Source organism: Glandiceps talaboti, chromosome 14 (genome assembly GCF_964340395.1).
Source record: "Glandiceps talaboti chromosome 14, keGlaTala1.1, whole genome shotgun sequence".
NCBI classification, from domain to species: Eukaryota; Metazoa; Hemichordata; class Enteropneusta; family Spengelidae; genus Glandiceps; species Glandiceps talaboti.
The window spans coordinates 5,540,090-5,559,727 of record NC_135562.1 but is presented as its reverse complement, the minus strand read 5'-3'; the positions used below and the strand labels follow the sequence as shown (position 1 = coordinate 5,559,727).

Genomic DNA, 19,638 nt, shown 5'->3' with positions numbered 1-19,638 from the left:
ACCTTGTCCGGTAGATTTTATTTATCTATAATAATAATTTGTAATTTCTTACTATATAATATAATATAATATAATAAATAAATAATTATATCAATCAATCAATCAATCAATTAATCAATCAATCAATCAATCAATCAATCTTTATTGCACAGCAACATGCCATACCAAGCGTGGTAAAGTGAATACAATACAGTCATTTAGCCAACTGCTGGAGGACTGTTTACATCAACAAGAAACTTTCCAAGAGGAAGTTTATCATCAGGTCAAATGTGCAAATAAATAAATATAGAACTGTATAGAAGCACTGCCTCGACTCCACACATATGTGTATACATTTTTCTAAATTTAGTGTGTGGTTTGAATGAATAAAGATGAGAAGTGAGTCTTGTTTAATGATAATAATAATAATAATTAAATAGTATATAATATATAATTAAATAATATATAATATTTTTAATAATAATAAAGTTTATTTGAAAATTAACCACCCTACTTGTAGTAGTTTGTCATGCCGAGTTCAAAAATGGGATCATTTTATGAACATGTGTTGCCATGGTAATCAAAACTACCTTAATATGCATTTGTACCAAATTTAACATAAAACATGGAAAAAAATAAAATTTGGTAAAACATAATAAGAGGAATAATAACAATGATAATATTAATATGTTTAAGACATATCAACTGAACATGTTTCAGTTTCCAAACATCTAGATCTGTATTGTCACTCTATTTACTGTTCTGCCATTATGGTTATAAACTATTAATATATGATTTATTGTAATACAGTACGACGACCACTGATGAAACCAAACTTTTGATCACTAAACAAGTTATTACTGTTCATATATTTCACAATAGAATTCCTTATCGAGGTTTCCATTATTTTACAGACAACACTTGTAAGGCTGATTGGTCGGTAATTGCTGGCTAACCATTTACAACCTTTCTTAAATATAGGCGTAACATTGACACACTTCCAGTCATGCATGGGTAGAGTTGTGGTTGATGGGCTTCAAGCTCTTTATCCTGCATACAACTGCAAATATCATCATTGTTGAGGTTGTATAACACTGCATTTAAAGACAAAACCAAACTACAACAAATCTGTTCCTTATACACTGATTTATTTACCATGTTAAACATCTCTCAACCAACATAAATTAAAAGTAAGGAAACAATGCAATTTGCCATATTATCTATAAAGTGTGGTAACTTCACGACTATCTGCTGTCTTTACATTACAACACACTACTATTGTGGGGTATATTTTTTGTGGGAAACACATTTGGTTGTAGCTGTAGATAGATAAATAAAATTCAATTGTATATCAGGTTGATGGCGATCATGATTTCAACCCGGTTATGTACTACTTATGGCTAATATCAACTACAAATTATCATGTACAGTGTCTGATTATTGGTATTTTAATATATTGTGGTTGTCTGATCGAAAAATGATACTACAGTTACTACTAGTACAATTTGAACATGGCAACAGATCGAAAACCAAGCTGTCACACTACATCACTTATGGATAACATTGGCTACTTACCAACAGATACAATGTCTTTTATAATTGACAAATTATTATTGAATATAACTTTGATTATTTGATGAAAAAAATGGCAAAGCTGGTGATACTTCAGGTTTATAAAAATTATGGCTCTCTTTGTACTAACTTTCTAAATATAATCAACATGCATTATAAGTACAGCAAAAGTCATATTACTATAGTTTATTAGTTCAATACCGTATGTTAAGAACTTTGATGGTATATACCTGGTGAAATACAAGACTATATAAAGTGTGACCAGGGGGTGTCCTTAGCCATTCCCTAAAGGGATACTAAGGCATCAACAATGACTCTTTCAGTTTTGGAAAAATGCGTACAATTTCCATCAAAACTATGACATGGCTACTCAAAAATAAGGCCAAATTCGTTCATCAACATGTTTTTTATGGCCATGTTTCAGACTGTCTACATTAGGCCGGACAGCGCCCTCCATGTCAGTTGGCTAAATATGGCTAACAATATCTATAATATATATAACATTTACAAAACAAAATAAATCATGTTCACATGATAAATAAATAATTATTGATCACTTTCGTCTAGCAGTTGGCTAAATGACTGTATTGTATTCACTTTACCGTACTTGCTATGGCATGTTGTTGTGCAATAAAGGTTGATGGATTGATTAATTTATTGATTAATATAAAGATTTATTCATTACATTACATAGTAAGAAATTACAAATTATTATTATTAATAAATAATATCTATCGGACAAGGTAGTAATTGATAGTGGACATGGCTACGGGGGCTGTATGGACAAGTGCATGTGTGTACTTCTATACAGTGCGCCCTCGGCCAAAATATGTCTCAAATATGGCTGAACACAGTGCACTGGTGCATGGTGTCTGTATGCGGAGTGTGAGTGTGTGCCCGTCGAAGACATTGGAGTCAATTCCTGGCTTGTTTTGGCTAGTTTTTGGTTGGTTTTGGTTAGTTTTGGCCCGTTTATGCTCGTTTATGGGTCGTTTGGGACGTTTTAGATAGAATTTACAGATTATAGCTCGTTTTACAATTTATCAACGACCACTAAAAAAACTCCTTGTCTGGGCTTAACACTGCAAAACACAGTACAATCCGCCTTAAATCACCGACAACAACAAGAGTGCGTTATTTAGTCCGCTTTCAGACTTGATTTTTGAAACGACCTGGCGTAACATTCCATTGAACCAATGGATCCAGTGTAACATTCCAAAGTCACAGAGTCCTCTACCCTCTTGTGATTTTGAGGTTTTTTCTTGTTTTTTGTGCTTTTTGTTCCGATTTTTAACTGGTAGAAACGCAGGCATGCAGAAAAGCACAAAAAAGAAGAAAAACCGTCAAAATCACAACAAATGTTACTGATGCGTTTTTACGTATATATGGTACATGTAACCCATATGGAGAACAGTTTTCCTGCTCAAATAAGAACTGTTTCAGCATATTCCTCTTCGATAAAACACACGTGTACTACTTCCTATAGTACTGCCTAGGTAACGTGAACTGTAAAATAATCCAAGCACCAATGTCCCTAAACTACAAGAAATGTCCGTGTTACAGTATTTTGTTGACACTGACTACTTTCCGTAACTGGTCTATATTTGTGATATCATAGTAAAAAACCTGGAATGTACGGCCAAACAAACCAGACATTAAGTAGACTTGAATATTGATTAAAACAAAAAACAAGACCATGGCCTGCCAGGTACTACAGACACTACAGACTGGGATTGAAACTATATTAACTTATCAAAATTCAAACGACATGGACAAATAATTGCATATTGAAATTTATTTATGTTTTTAGACCATGTGGCTTTTGACATGACATCATCAGCAAAATTAGGCATCACGGAAAGCAAACAGATATATCTAATAGGGAGCAAAGTCCGCATGGCTTTGTGGATGTTTAAAGACTTACTGTCACTGTATGGGAGGCATAGAGGGAAATATTTGAAGGATGGCAGTATTTAACGTTACATAATAGTCATAACCGGACTACTAAACTACTGTCATGAGGATTGTTTCTGCTTCGTTTTATCTGTAAATTAAAAAGAATGCAGTAATGGTGACTACCAGTGGAGTACTGAGAGTGAAAATATGGCCCACACTTTCTAAAGATTTTTGTATCCTTGGATGTCGGCGCGGCATTTTAATACCCAATTCTCATCCATATGGCCACTTTAAGTTGTAAATTCTGAATACAAATGTCCTAACAGCTATGAACAATATTGTTTTGGAGGTAACCATCAACTTGGGTAGTCGATCTGTGTAAAGAGTTTTAATGTGGTTTTTTTTCTACCCATGCAGAAAAAGCGAGATCTTAAAGTGGCCATATGGAAGAGAATTGGGTAGTTATTTTGGATTTTGGATTTATAAACCAATTTTATCATGGCCTCCTACTTGAGAAATCAATGTGAAGCAACATAATTTTAATGTAAAATCCTTCTTTGTAACTCAACCAATTATAAAACATTAATAAATGTGTGAAATCTCTGTTATTGTACGTACAATAACAATTTTGCTACACAAATTTTAGCTTTTTGTAATGTATTGAGTTACCAACACAGACTTGGTCTATGTTGTTTCACATTGATTTCTCAAGTAGGAAGCCATGATGATAAAATTGTTTTATAAATTAAAACCCCACAATAAATACCCAATCCTCATCCATATGGCCACTTTCAAGTTTCTTTTTAATTTGTAAATATCCTTGTGATGAATATTCAATCCTAATTGCATGCTTAATATGCTTAGAAAGGTGACTGTTTTCATAATATTAAAATCTCCTTCAACCAAAAAATAATTATATATTCAGAAACTCTTCAGTAACAATTCTACGGTTTGAAATTTCAAATTTACGTAAAACTTTGTACACTGGTGAATTGCCAGAATAGGAAGAGCATATAAATCAGAGAGAATTGTGGGATATTCAGCGTACCGTTATGATATGCGTGGCAGTGGTCCAGTGCATAATAAGGTGGACTGCATAGGGAGTATCCTCGTAAATGGTAACGATGATGAGGAAATTCCGTATCACCATTGGTGTTCTAATCGCTGTGATTGTACTTGTCTATTTCACGAATGTACGTGTTGACAAAAAGACAGCCAATAGTGATAGCACAGACTCGACCATTTGGGATCATGAAAGGGGTGACAAAAAACCAAATATTGTATTTATATTAGCAGATGATCTGGGTAAGTTTTCAATCTCGATGGTTTGTTTGGATGGATGGATGGATGGATGGATGGACGAGACGAATGGAATGGAACGGATGGATGGGCTGGATCTCAGACCACTAAAAATACGTCAGTGGTCTGAGGCTGGATGCATGAATGTATTACTGACTGCAAATGTAACAGGTAATACAGTACTTATTAATCAGCATAATTCTTGACATTTGGAATTAATAGTCTTTCACAAAAGGCTTAGGGGAGAGAGAGAGAGAGAGAGAGAGAGAGAGAGAGAGAGAGAGAGAGAGAGAGAGAGAGAGAGAGAGAGAGAGAGAGAGAGAGAGAGAGAGAGAGAGAGAGAGAGAGAGAGAGAGATTTGATATACTTGTATTTGCATGGTTACATGTGCTCGGAATTAGACACATAAAATGATGAAGTCAACGGGTGTTATCTTTTTAATACCTATAATACCTACATATCTGCCACCCGTTTCATGTTAGTGTTCACTGACTCTAGCTATTTGATGCAACCATGCATACACCAGTATTAGGAATTTTCGAACTGCACATTTGTTACACTGAGGAAGATCGCAACGTTTTGCTACATTTTGTCTACTGTAACATTGAATAAAACGTAACCATTCAAAAGTACTGCAATTAGAAGCAGACATGTTGGCGCCAATGTTTTGATGTGGCTGTGGTAGTACGAAAATAGTTGCTTTCATTACTTATCACATAAATACGTGCAAATATTCACCTGTGTGGCGTCAGAAAACCCATATCACCCTGTTCTACAGAATTATTTTTTTCTCTCAACTGTTCGATCGAGTGTTCCTGCCAATCCTAGGCTATGATAGCGATCAAGTTATCGTAATAATTACGTACGTGCTTTCAAAACGTAAATGCACACATTATATCCCTGGGTGGTATCAGTATGATACGTAGAGGTACTTTTATTTTTATTTGATAATTTTTTTTATTATATCTAAAAATTATGTAGATTATATAATATAGTAGTTTATTCAGTACATAAGGTCACCGACCCCTTCGTACAAAATGAAAATAATAAATACATATACAAAAAAAAACATACTGGAGTAGAACGTTCTTTAATAGCGAAATAAACATCACAGCTCAACTACATGTTTCAGATGACAGTAAACATAACATAAACATCACAGAATGTATATTATCCATGTATACATAGCAGCCGGCAAACAAAGTTACTTCCGATTTTCCATTGAGCTCAGCTTCTCCAAGCTTACACATCCTGAGCAAATATGATTACAATGACGGAACAAAAGTCGCATTCAGACAAATTTTGCTTACTTGTTTTCAACTGAATTTGATATTATATCGTAAAATCGGAAGTAAAACTTGCCGCGCCGGCTGCGACATCGGGTTTTAAGTAGAATAAAATGTATCAAATAAAAATAAAAGTACCTCTACGTCGTATCAAACTCATGCCATTCAATTAACGATATAATGTAACGTAATGTGTGCACTTACGTTTTGAATGCAATTAATTATCATTTCGATCATTTGAACGTAGCATAGGATTAGCAGGAACCCTCAAACAGTTGAGAGAAAAATAGTTATAATAATTAAATAAATATTATACAGTAATGATGATTTTAATAATAATAAAGTTTTTTTAAAACATTAATCACTCTACCTGGGGTAGTTCTTTATGCTGAGTTCAAAAAATGGGGTCATTTTACGAACATCCTTTGCCATGGCGTTTCCAACCCTTACCCGAATTATCGCTTACGATTTTATGTGCATTTCACCTGTTTCTATTTCAATCGTGCTCAATGAACTAAAATACACAACACCCTAAAAACTATACGCACTATACTTGGCCATCACAATAATGACTTTTATTGATGCAGTGAACTTTAGATCTTAGATTTACCCGTTACACATGGATCGTGTCCTTGGTGGTACATGCAGCCACTGTAATAGATACATCCATGCTGTGGTACATATGTACCTGGTGCAAGTCACTGTTGTTGGGAAAAACACGAGCTATCACATGTAAATTACATGCAACAGTTTTGAGGAGTGAATATGTTTAGTTAATCAATGTCAAGGATAGTGAGAACGTATATATTTGACCACCGTAACACGTAATCGACTCCATGTTCAAGTAAAGGTCACACCTGCGGTGACAGGCGCCTGTCATCAGACTCAGTCTTTTTGAAGGCCAGTAAGCATTACATTGTCAATATTACTGGCTTCCCGGATCAATTTACTGGAGTTCCCTGGGTGTGGTCCACAATCAAAGTGAAATGACAGAAAACATATTTATAATGCCTCGAAAATTGTGTTTGAACTTAGGCTAATATTAGAAGGCAAGTCAGCTTCATAAAATATCTTCCATATGATAGTAATTTTTTAAAACAATAATGCATGCGTAGTCCGGATTGTTTGTCTTGCTTTCAAGCAGACTACCGAGAGTTGATTACTTTTATTTTGATACATAAACATATACCACTGTCACAATCAATGTAAAAAGACACAACAATGATGTTGCAATTAGTGTTGTGTCTACCTGGAAAATTACTGCATCGTGGCAAACATAGGTTCATATGGACATAGCACATTACAGTGAATACGTCACGCTCCCACGTCAAAAATCAAAACTAACAAAAATAGATAAATAAAACACAAATTTGCACTGTAAGACATGCCTAGCCATAGTTCTCTTCAGCATGTTCAAATTTTATTTTACAAGACAAAATTAAATAGTCGTAGATGATACGGCACCATGCCACAGTAAGCCTTCAGTAAGCATGGGTAGTTTATTGAAAGATGACGAAACTGCTTTGTGTCACTGTGTGGATGGTAATAAACCCAATCAATAGAAAATGAAATAATTAAAAAACAGAGATAGTAATCCGACAAAATTTTCAGACAAATTTGTGAGGCTAGTTAGCCACTTCGCTATAACACTGTGAATGATCATAGACTGTACTGCGACAATACAGAGGTAATATGGGTTTTTTGGTCTGCTCTGTTTGACGTCACACAGGTGAATATTTGCATGTATTAATGTGATATATTGAACACATATTGCCTGGCCTATATTCGGGCTATAGCACCCGTTCATTACCCCCTCGTGACTGTGAGTTACCAGAATCACATGCTATTTCCCGAGGCCAAAGGCCGAGGGAAATAGCATGTGATTCAGGCAACTCACAGTCACGAGGGGGTAATGAACTGGTGCTATAGCCCGAATATAGGCCAGGCAATATGTGTTTTATAATATACCTCATGGCATGCTGTGAACTCGCGGTGGCAGACGACATCATCAGAAGTTGCCATTTTGACCTGATGTGAACTCACGGTGGTCACGTGACCATGTAATAGATGATAGAACTATTTCCCTAGGGAAATAGTCATTCTATTTTCCTATCACGTGACTGATTCTAGCGAATCATGGCACAGCATTATCACTAGGTATATTATAAATAATTATATAGACGCTCTGTATATTTTGGGATTGGAAGTAAGGCTGATTGCACGTGCACTGTTCAACTAGACAATTTTATAGATACATCGCCTTGTTATCGTCGTCGTCGTCGTCGTCGTCGTCGTCGTCATCGTCGTTGATGTTGTTGTTGTTGTTGTAGTAGTAGTAGTAGTAGTAGTAGTAGTAGTAGTAGTAGTAGTAGTAGTTGTTGTTGTTGTTGTTGTTGTTGTTGTTGTTGTTGTTGTTGTTGTTGTTGATGATGATGCTGCTGCTACTGTTGGTAAGTTGTTTTTGAAATTATTTTCTTTTTGCCCAGGATGGAGTGATATTGGCTACAACAACCCCTACGTCATTACGCCCACATTAGACAACCTGGCACGAGAGGGCATTATCCTGAACCAGTTCTATGCAATATCGACGTGTAGTCCGTAAGTGATGGAATTTTCACTGACCACGATAATAGTTGGATATTTAGAGAAAAATATTTAGAATTTCCAGAAAAAAATACAAAATGCAAATGACATGCCCAAACAAAATAAGCACAAATTATAACTATGTGTTTTCTGCTAAATTACGTTTTCATCTACTTCTTCCTACAGAACAAGAGCATCTCTCATGAGCGGTTACTACGCATATCGTGTGGGATTCCAGGTATGAACAATCGGAATTTTACATACCATAAGAGGGCTTATTAAAGCTGCGCCAGCTGCAACGGGAACGTTATTTTTTTAATGGTTTGCTGGGTACAATAACTTATTACGCATAATATCAGTATCGCATCACCTATGGGTAAGCGTAATATGTGTACTAGTTGTATACATGACAAATTGATTTTTGGGGTCGCACCCAAAATAAGCGCCCTCAACGGCGGTCACCTGCTTCTGTACTGCTAATGGATAATATTGACCTTTGAGTAACATGACAGTGTACAATTACGTCTAGTATTATTGACATTTTAACTATTTTCAGTGAATACATGGTGGTTGTCTGATTGAAAATTGATACTCTAGTCTCAACTAGTAGCACAGTTTGAACATGGTGACAGATTCAAAACCTAGCTTTCGCTCACGATTCTAGCTTGCCACTACACTACTTATTACAGATAATATTGACCATTATTTAAACTATACAAAGTCTTTTCATAAGTAATAGACCAATTTCTAGTGAATATATCTTTGGTTATTTGAAGAAAAAATTTCCCAGTAGTTACTAGTGTAGGATAAAGTTGAAATGCTGAACCGCTTTTGTAATATTGTATTACTAGCAAATCCAAAAGTTCAAATCAAGGAAAAAAGATGGGATCACATGCAAAGTTTTGAAATAGAGACCAAAATGTTATCAAAGTTAACTATTTTAGAATCCAATATGGCCACTGAATCCAATATGGCCACTGGATCCAATATGGCCACCAACTACTGTTTTAGCTCTATTGTAATGTAAAAATTGTCGATAGACAATGAACCCCAAAATTTCTTTTAATTTTTTTCAAAAGGACCTGAAACAATCTTTCACATGTAGAGGTTTGGAGAGATTTTAAACCATTTGATTTTCAGAGAAATTGGTTCCAGGTGCAAACATAATTCGCCAAACAATTATACGTCGTTTTGTCATAAAAGTATGTCTCGGTCACCTTAAAATAGCACAGTTCCGCTTTGTTAGTGTAATGGTATACTAAAACTGATTTGGGGGTTGGTTAGGGGTCATTGCTTTATAGTTGAAAGGTGTTCTTCTAAAAAATACCCACCTCCGATTCTATTTTATTGCTAAAGCTAAAATAACCACCGTCGAGCACAGTCCCAAGTCCAAGCAGAAGTAATGCACCCTTCCCCACCCCCACCATCCATATTTTGACAAGTCACTCATTATCTTTACATAGAACTGTGGACTATCAAGTACTGTACCCAAAGGATTGTCATTGAATTTTACTCTGTTACCTGAAAGACTACGACAACTGGGATATTCTACATACATGGTTGGAAAGTAAGTTACACTCCAAGCTGTTTATATAGAAATCGAAATCGGAAATTTGATTTCCCTGAAGGCATGTGAAGAGAAAATCAAAGAATCGTGCATATTATGTTGTTTGTTAACCTCTATGTTACATAGTACCATTCACCTTTAGTATAGACATTACACTTACTGTGTATGTGTATGTGTATGTGTCTGTGTCTGTGTCTGTGTCTGTGGTAGGGCGTGGCAAATGTGGTAACGTGCCCTATACCATAGTGGTCATTTGTTAATCCCTGACTCTTCCACGTGTACCCAAATAGTTTTACGTCTTTTTACAAAGAAAATACACATAAAATTATTAATATATCTTCTGGGATCCATGTTTATATTAACTACCCCATACCAAAATGGTCAACGAAGTTTCTTGGTAAAGTGAACCGTGTAGTGTGCTAAAATTATTCATGTAAAATTGCTCCATCACTTAGCCCACTCAGTACACATTCAGTCTGAATTATCTTGACGTCTGTACCCAGCTATTGGATAATCTGAATAATTTGTAGTACAAGTGAACCATTAACAGATGCACTTTTCGATTGCATTGAGCAAAGTTTTGCTATAAAAGAGTAGTCAGTATAAAAAGTGAAGTCATCGATTCATTGCGCCTGCGTACCGCGCTATATCCCGGGGGCCATGACATTTCTGTCATGTGCCACACAATAAATTGAATATTCAACAGTTTGATATTTGTGGACACTGTGCGTGTTTCTTTATTACCCTCTTTACTTCCTTTCTCTTCTAACCGTACATGTACAGTGGTTAAACGATCAATGAATTTGACACAAAAAGGTCATCATTTAATAGTTATTTTAAACTTAGATGAGAAAAACTGTATTGAACTTTTTATTTGGTTTAGATGGCATTTGGGATTTTGTAAATATGAATACACACCTAACGGTCGAGGATTCGATCATTTCTATGGGTTCTACGGAGCCGCACAAGATCACTATACTCACAGATCAGGTAAATATATTTAAAGCTGCACTAGCTGAAACTGGAATGTTATTTTTGAAAAAAGAATGATTTCTTAGGTACAATAATAAACGTATTGCGTGCATGTATGCACGATAAATGAAATCAAATTTATTTGTGGGTTCGCACCCAAAAATAAGCGCCCGCAATGACGATTACTATTGCATCCTGATTCTCTACTGCTTATGGATAATGTCAGCCACGGGTTAACATGTACAAAGTCGAATTATTGGTATTTGAACGATTTTCAGCGAATAAATTGTACAGTTTCAACATGGTGAGAAATTCAAAACCGAGTTTTCGCTCAAGATTTAAACTTGCCACTACACTACCTACAGATAATTTTGACCACTAATTAACATATATTTTATAAGTAATTGACCAATTTTAGTGAATATACATTTGCATTTGAAAAGAAATTTTCCAGTTACAGCTAGTGTAGGGTTAATGATATGTATTTTCTAAAATCGAAACCGTGTTTTGTGTTGTCAGGGATCAGTTTGGCAGGATTTTTGACTCGCCTTTCTCATGGCAGGGGAAAAGTGAGAAGCAAAATTCTCCACACCACTGGGCTCTTTGTTCTGTGTTGTATGGTAACTAACGTATTTACCAATCTAAGTAGCTGTACAGCTGCAACATAATCACCAAACATGTTTACTAGCGTAAAGGAATTAGTGTGTTGCTAGGCAAAACGGACTCACCTGTAGATAGTCCGCATTGCTCCCTTTAAGAGTTCTTCAGTAATTTCAAGGGGAGGGAGGGGGGGATCAACCCCAGTCTGTGGCATAAAATGTGACATCCCCCTTAATCCATTGTGCTTAAAAGAAACCGTCCCTCTTTTTTTCTCTAAAATATTATCTAGTTGAAACCTCCCACCCTAAATATTTGTGTACATTCAAAGAGGTAAAAAATGAGAATTTACTTATATATCCATGTGGAAGTTTCTTACCAAATATGTTAGGTCAGTTTTAAAAAGGCCATCTCAGACTGTGAGTTGAATACATATTTTCTAAACTGCACACAATGTCTACTTTACATACAAACTATCACAGACGTATAGTGAACGAGTACCATGGCTTTGGGTAAAAGCAATTGCTTAAAAAAAAAAAAAAAAAAAAAAATTCTGACTCTCTGAAGTGATGTTATCGGAAACAAATATTTGTGCTTTTTGCCCAAATCCATAAAAATCAAACACAAACTATTTCATGACTCTAACCCGCAGGTACATATTTAGATTTAAGGGAAGACTTAACCCCGGATTGGAATCAGAATGGAACATACTCAACGGTAAGAACATCTCACATAAAACATGATGGAACATACTCAATATATCAGATAAAACACAATGAACATACTCAACGGTAAGAACATCTCACATACAACATAATGAACATACTCAACAGTAAGAACATCTCACATACAACATAATGAACATACTCAACGGTAAGAACATCTCACATACAACATAATGAACATACTCAACGGTAAAACATCTCACATACAACATAATGAACATACTCAACAGTAAGAACATCTCATATACAACATAATGAACATACTCAACGGTAAGAACATCTCACATAAAACATGAAGGAACATACTCAACATATCAGATAAAACATAATGAACATACTCAGCGGTAAGATCATCTCACATACAACATAATGAACATACTCAACGGTAAGAACATCTCACAAAAAAACATGATGGAACATACTCAACATATCAGATATAACATAATGAACATACACAATGGTAAGAACATCTCCAATATAAAATAATAATAACATCTTTAATGAAGCATTGTAGAAGATAATCAATGGTACGAAAATCTCAAATATAACATAATGGACACATAGTCAACGCTATGATCATCTTGAATATACACTTTAACGGTGAGTTTGGATTTCAAGAGGAAATAGCATTTACATATTAATTAGGGTTGTTGAGTATACATGCATTAAAGAAGATTTGGTCCAATTTTTAAATAAAATGTATAACACATTATGTTCTTAGTTCAACAAATATCTCGAATATAAAATGATGGCTTATTACCAGATCAATAAAAACTACAATAACACAATATTTGACAAACATAATGACAGTGAACCTTGTTTCTAACAACATGTACTGTTCGTTTTGTACACCATATTGCTTATTATCCATATAAAGTTTACGAACTAGAGACGTTTCGGATTAATGATAACACCTCTGAAATGTCGACGTGTTTTACTTTTTTTTCCCAGAATCTGTTCGGTGGAAAAGCTGCCAAGTATATTGCTGAGCACGATATAAATAAACCACTGTTTTTGTATTTAGCCTTTTCGAACGTCCACTCTCCATTACAGGTGTGTTTTTATAGAAAATCATGTAAATATCTAAGCGGTAAACATTTATTGAAGCCTCAGTAGCAAGAAACTATTCTTATGACAGATAACAAACAACGTAACTTTAATAGTGATAAATGAAACATATTTATTTTCATGTATACGGACACCATATTGTATTGATCTGGAAGTTCTAAGAGAGGACTTCATACAATTTGGGGCTTGATAACACATCTGACGTCATATTGCATTGATCTGGAAGTTCTAACAGTCTGAGAGGGCTTCATACATATTTGGGTTCATTTGGCTTTGTCGAATATATCATGTCGAAATTTGGTAAGATATCAATTAGGTTCATATATTGTCAACTTGGATTGAACTATTACCTACGTAATATATTTTGTGAATGAGTAAACATTTGGTCGCTTGGGTGCATTGGTCATGCGCATGCTCTGTACCCATCAAGAGACCAGTGTTCTTATTCGTAGCTGGCAATGGTCATTTTGTAGGAAAGTGTATTTTCAGAAGTCATATTTTGTTGCCTTGTCATTATTATAGAGTAATGTTAGTTTGTTCTAGTAACGTTCTTCAAAATCCGTCTGACTTTCTTAATCTTAAATAATAGGTGCCAAAAAAGTACAGTGATATCTACCCACCAATGGACAATGGCAGACGAATAAAACTTGGTAAGAATGATCTCAAGGTTGGACATGTGACTGTTTATCTTATATTATTTATATTATATAGACGTTTCGAACAATGGCTTATCCTCATTAAAGGCTATGTCATCATTGGAATGTGAGGAACACATTTGGTAGTACAGTGTACAAAAGGAAGCATTCGTCAGAAGACTCACGTTTGTAACATAAATCTATAAATCTGGCGCCAAGTTGTTGTTGTTGTTGTTGTTGTTGTTGTTGTTGTTGTTGTTGTTGTTGTTAAGTACTGATAGATAGCAGCATAGTACAGTATTTAAACGGAGTACCTCTGTTATGTTTTCTGTCATGTCTTTAAAAAACAAAAACAAAATTATCTTTTTTCGAAACATTGTTTACGTCACAGGAATGGTGTCTGCGTTGGATGATGCAGTGCATACAGTTGTGTCAGCCTTAAAGGACCGTGGACTGTGGGAGAATACGTTGTTGATATTTATGTCTGATGTAGGTATAATATAAATATACTAGAACGCTTAAGACAAGATGACTGCTTTCAAGAGGGAGATCATCACTGATTCATTGTTAGAGATGAGCTGGATATTTGGCCAGTAGCCTGCGGCAAGTACCTTCCTCGTTGATAATCAACCACACCAAAATTCATGAATATAGTAGTATGCTTTTCTGGGGATGAAATATTCGGATCTGTTCTTAAATCTCGCAAACAATGAGGTCGCTTCTCTTTCATCACAGAATGGGGCGCCTGTAAATGACAAAAGTTTTGGTAATAACTGGCCCTATCGAGGTGCCAAAGCCTCCATGTGGGAAGGAGGAACACGTGTTGTTGCATTTGCTCATGGTCGGATGTTGAAAAAGCACAGTTATATATACAATGGGTAAGTAGTGAAAATATGCCACTACTCTTCTAGCGACTCATACTGACTAAAGGTTACCCTTATTTAAGGTTGACTGAACGAAATAAAATATTTGGGATAATATTTAAGGAACGACATTCCGTATTGTAGAATGGTATAAACCAGTCGAAGTCAAATGTCGAAATGAACTTTTGCAGTTAACGTATTTAAAATAATCTTGGCGTGGACTGGCTATCAAGGATGATGCCTACATACAAACGAACTAAATGTACCAAACCATGACACAGCATTCGGGTGTACATTTCGTCGTCTTATATAAATTGATATTAATGTGAAGAAGCTTATGGAAACATAATGCTATTATTATTGTTTTTGTGATTATGTCAGATTAATGCATGTTGTCGACTGGTATCCAACATTGGTGTCGGTAGCTGGAGGAGACACAGGTATAATTGTTTAATAATTGTATTGTCATAGCACTGATATAATTTATGTTAATTCAAACGGTTTACACAGTCATGGTAAATCTATTAATTCATTTTATCAATTAAAGGGGTGGGTGGGTGGTTGAGTGATCGAGCGAGCGAGCGAGCGGCTGGTTGGCTGAGTGAGTGAGTGGGTGATATGAGTGGCTCAGTGAGTGAGTGAGTGAGTGAGTGGGGAAAAGCGGAATAATAAATAGGCGATGATGATTGATTGAAAGGTAGAGAAAATATGTGAAAGGGTGGGCTCAAGGTTGAATGGTTGATAGAGAAAGTGTGTGAATGGATTAGGGACTTATAGTAGGTTAGAATCAGTTATAAAGTTAAAATGCCAATGAATAAAGTTTCTTATTCTATTCGCTACATTTGCTGGTGTGATGGCGTAATGTAACATGAATTGATTGATATCAAACTCACAAACCTACCATTTACAGCGTGATTCTAAAGCCTCCTCCTAATTATTCAAAGACGAATTACACAAATAAGATAATCACAACTTTTAGTTTTCTTCATTTTCTTGCATACACAAAGAATTCTTACACCAATGAACATCTTGAATCATGACATAATGTTAAACCTAATGTTCCGATATATCGTTCTATCATTTCAGATTCTGACATCGACGGGTTAGACATGTGGGCGTCCATATCACAGGGTTCGGATTCAACTCGCAAGGAATTTATATACCATATTGAAGAAGTGTTTAACCCAGTCGCCGCTATCAGGTACTCAACTTGGATTACAACGTCGCTCAATGAAGATACTGCATCGCCTTCTTTCTGCCTCAAATATGACGAATATACTGCTTAATTGGTGTCTTACCGTTTACACGTGGCATTACAATCGTGATATCCACGGATCATTGATGTGTGATGTACAACTATTAATGCTTCTAGTAGTTGTCACGATTTTGGAAGAAAAAAGATGACGAACAAAGGACATGGATACATACAGTGTATGTGATAATGATAGAGTGATAGAGATCACTTCACCAATATATACAATTTCAGAGAGAGAGAGAGAGAGAGAGAGAGAGAGAGAGAGAGAGAGAGAGAGAGAGAGAGAGAGAGAGAGAGAGAGAGAGAGAGAGAGAGAGAGAGAGAGAGAGAGAGAGAGAGAGAGAGAGGGGGGAAGGGACGGACAGACAGACAGACAGACAGAGACCGTGTGTGTGTGTGTGTGTGTGAGAGAGAGAGAGAGAGAGAGAAATAAATACATACACGTGTAAATCGCACATTTTCTTCATTTGATATGATGCACTTTGATTTCATAACTATTTCTTTTTTTCATATGAGGATTGAAGACTACAAATTGATTGTTGGTAAAGCTAGTACTCAAGGTAAGGATGTACGTGTGTTCTTAATTTGAACTTGAACTTGTGCAGTTTGCACAACACAAAATAATGCCATACATACTGTCCTATCTGTGTTTGGTACCGTTACAATCATATGGGTAAAGGTCACTAGGTCTCTACGTATTTACTGATTCGCTGTTATGGTAAACTTTGCGATTTTGTGATTGTTTGTAGTGTGGAACAATACTGGTCTGTCTACCAGTTGTTCCTTCACTGTATTCGTCCCTCTCTGTCTTTATCTGTATCTGTCTCTGTCTGTCTCGCTGCCTGTCTATATCGCTGTCTGTCTCTCTGTATTTGTCTGTCTCTCTGTATCTGTCTCTGTCTGTCTGTCTGTCTGTCTGTCTGACTGTCTGTCTGTCTGTCTGTCTGTCTGTCTCTCTCTCTCTCTCTCTCTCTCTCTCTCTCTCTCTCTCTCTCTCTCTCTCTCTCTCTCTCTCTCTCTCTCTCTCTCTAACTCAACATATATTAGTCTGCACCGTTTATAGATCTATTCTAGAAGTAAGTTTAATATGTATTGACCCATTAACAAAAAATACATATTTGTTTATTAGCTAGGTCGAAATGGGTTCCTCCACCCGAGGCTAACGGAAAATTGGGTGAATTGGAATGTGACTCACCATTGAGAAGTGATGGTCTGTACTTATTTAACCTTACAAGTGAGTAATCCAACCAAGATTAAGATCAAAAGTCAAAAGTCAAAAGTAAAATAACAACAACAACGTGTGCATTCTCTAAGATTTAGTTCCGGTACTCAGATTTGTGTTTTTCAAAGTATCTACTTCGACAACAAGAGGACACAGTTTGAAATTATTTAAGGACAGATCCAGATTGGATATACGTAAATATTTTTTCGATCAACGTGTCGTAGAAATTTGGAAAAGTTTACCAGAAAGGGCTATGCTGCGACATCAATTACATTGATAATCACATCAGAACAATAAGGGGTCTTTAAAAGCCTTAAAGTCTTCCTACCCCATGTAAATTCATGGTAAATTCCTCTCTCCGAATACGTGTTCCCATGAGTCAATTTATATTGTATACGTCATGAACAAGTTGTCATGGAAACGTCCACACCACAAGGTATTTTCACTGTCACCCACAGTTACCCTACAAAATGTATACTATAAAATTAACCCATCGTTAATGGCCCAATTCGGTTTCGGACCAAAATTTAGATGTGAAATATAGTTGTATGGTTGACATATGGAAAAGTTGGACCAGAACAAGAAAATAGCCTGCGTGATTCTATTTGTAACTCGTATGCCTCCACTTATAAGCTAACACTACTGTTGGAACTGTAAATGCCTTACGTTTAACTTAGATACATTGACAAGTGTGAGAAATCACTGAACAGAGACTCAGAGAATTGTACATACAGGAAATAAGACGCAATGGTTTACAGACGTTAGCCCTGCTCTCTCGTTCGAATCTTCGGAATCTCTCGAGGCTGGAACCTACAGTTCTGAAGTTCATATGTACGTTCACGTTCACGTTCAAGTTCACGTTCATATATATGTTCACGATTGTTGACGATTTGTCAACAATCGCCTCGGCATTTATGAAAACTTAAATTTCCACAAGTGAAATTTTCCTTTTTTTCGCCCCTTTTATCTTTTCCCGCTACAGATGACCCACTTGAGTGCCACAACCTTGCTGATAAAGAACCACAGAGAGTGGAAGATATGAAAAGGCGACTCGAACAGTTCAAACATATAATGATTCCACCCTTCGGTCATTCATCTCCAGCCGACAAATCATTTAGTCCAACCAATTTTGGAGGGGTATGGTCACCCGGATGGTGTTAGTCAATCCGTAACACCAAAGTAATGTTATTTTTACAGTTTGACATTACAGTTTAAGTTTTAAATTTTGACAGATAAATACATCTTTCAGACATAATTTGCATATATGGGGGTCATCTTGTATTTGACAATTCTTCACTTTGACGCTGTACTACAAACCCTAACTCAAATTTTAGACCGTCTAGTAGATTTCACTATATTTTCAGTTTTTGAAAACAAGCACATCTTTTTATATCTAATTTGCATGCATGATAATTTGCATAATGTAGGGGTCATCTTATCTTAAGTCAATTCTTCATTTAGACACTGCTAAATCTAATTTCGTAAAAAAAAATTGTAAAATAATATTATTAATATCAATACATGTGTTGTATGATATTATAATTATCTTCTTGTTTTGTCAGAAGAGTTGATTGCCTGGTATATATTGCTCGACATATTTTGATACGTATCATAAATTACGTCATCGAATTGTTTATATGCTATATCTTAATACCAGGTTTGAGTTCAGTTAATTGCAATTATTATACGTATGCTTTAGAAAGTAGAATACTACGAGTGACTTTTGAATATGCAGTATAAATGTCGCCTAAAACCGTATTAAAACTCATCTTATGCCCCTTTCACGCTGTGCAATGTATTGAGTAGTTTGATGTATTGTGCGGTCTGGTGTTCTTGACCGAGAGTACATACTAAAGATTTAAGAATTGTATATGTATTTCTTACAACAGGATACAAAAATGGATAACGTCTGACAGTAGACTGTCTACTGCTACTAGGATCTATCGCTGAATCATGAGGAAAGAAAGGATCAAAGTTAAGATTGAAATTTGGCTCCAGTAATGTGCCCACGGATTCAAACAGCAATTCTATCAAAAGTACAACTTTCAGAGAAATTGTTTATCTGCGTCTATTAAACAAAATTAGCGAAAAGAAACAGCATATTAATTCCACGTAGGGT

General features: G+C 35.7%; 2 protein-coding genes across 2 annotated transcripts in view; one reads left to right on the top strand and one right to left on the bottom strand.

Moving 5' to 3' along the window:
- Nucleotides 1-19,638, bottom strand: part of LOC144445556 (small ribosomal subunit protein eS21-like) — a 372,415-nt gene that overhangs the window by 30,693 nt on the left and 322,084 nt on the right. The window lies entirely within an intron of this gene.
- On the top strand, nucleotides 4,572-19,432 carry LOC144445867 (arylsulfatase B-like). The gene is made up of 16 exons (XM_078135509.1): nucleotides 4,572-4,752; nucleotides 8,519-8,630; nucleotides 8,802-8,853; nucleotides 10,079-10,182; nucleotides 11,066-11,172; nucleotides 12,404-12,468; nucleotides 13,428-13,529; nucleotides 14,134-14,194; nucleotides 14,571-14,668; nucleotides 14,915-15,057; nucleotides 15,424-15,482; nucleotides 16,129-16,243; nucleotides 16,814-16,857; nucleotides 17,427-17,531; nucleotides 18,502-18,656; nucleotides 19,409-19,432. Exons 1-16 carry the CDS (start codon nucleotides 4,572-4,574, stop codon nucleotides 19,430-19,432), a joined length of 1,527 nt encoding a protein of 508 aa, XP_077991635.1.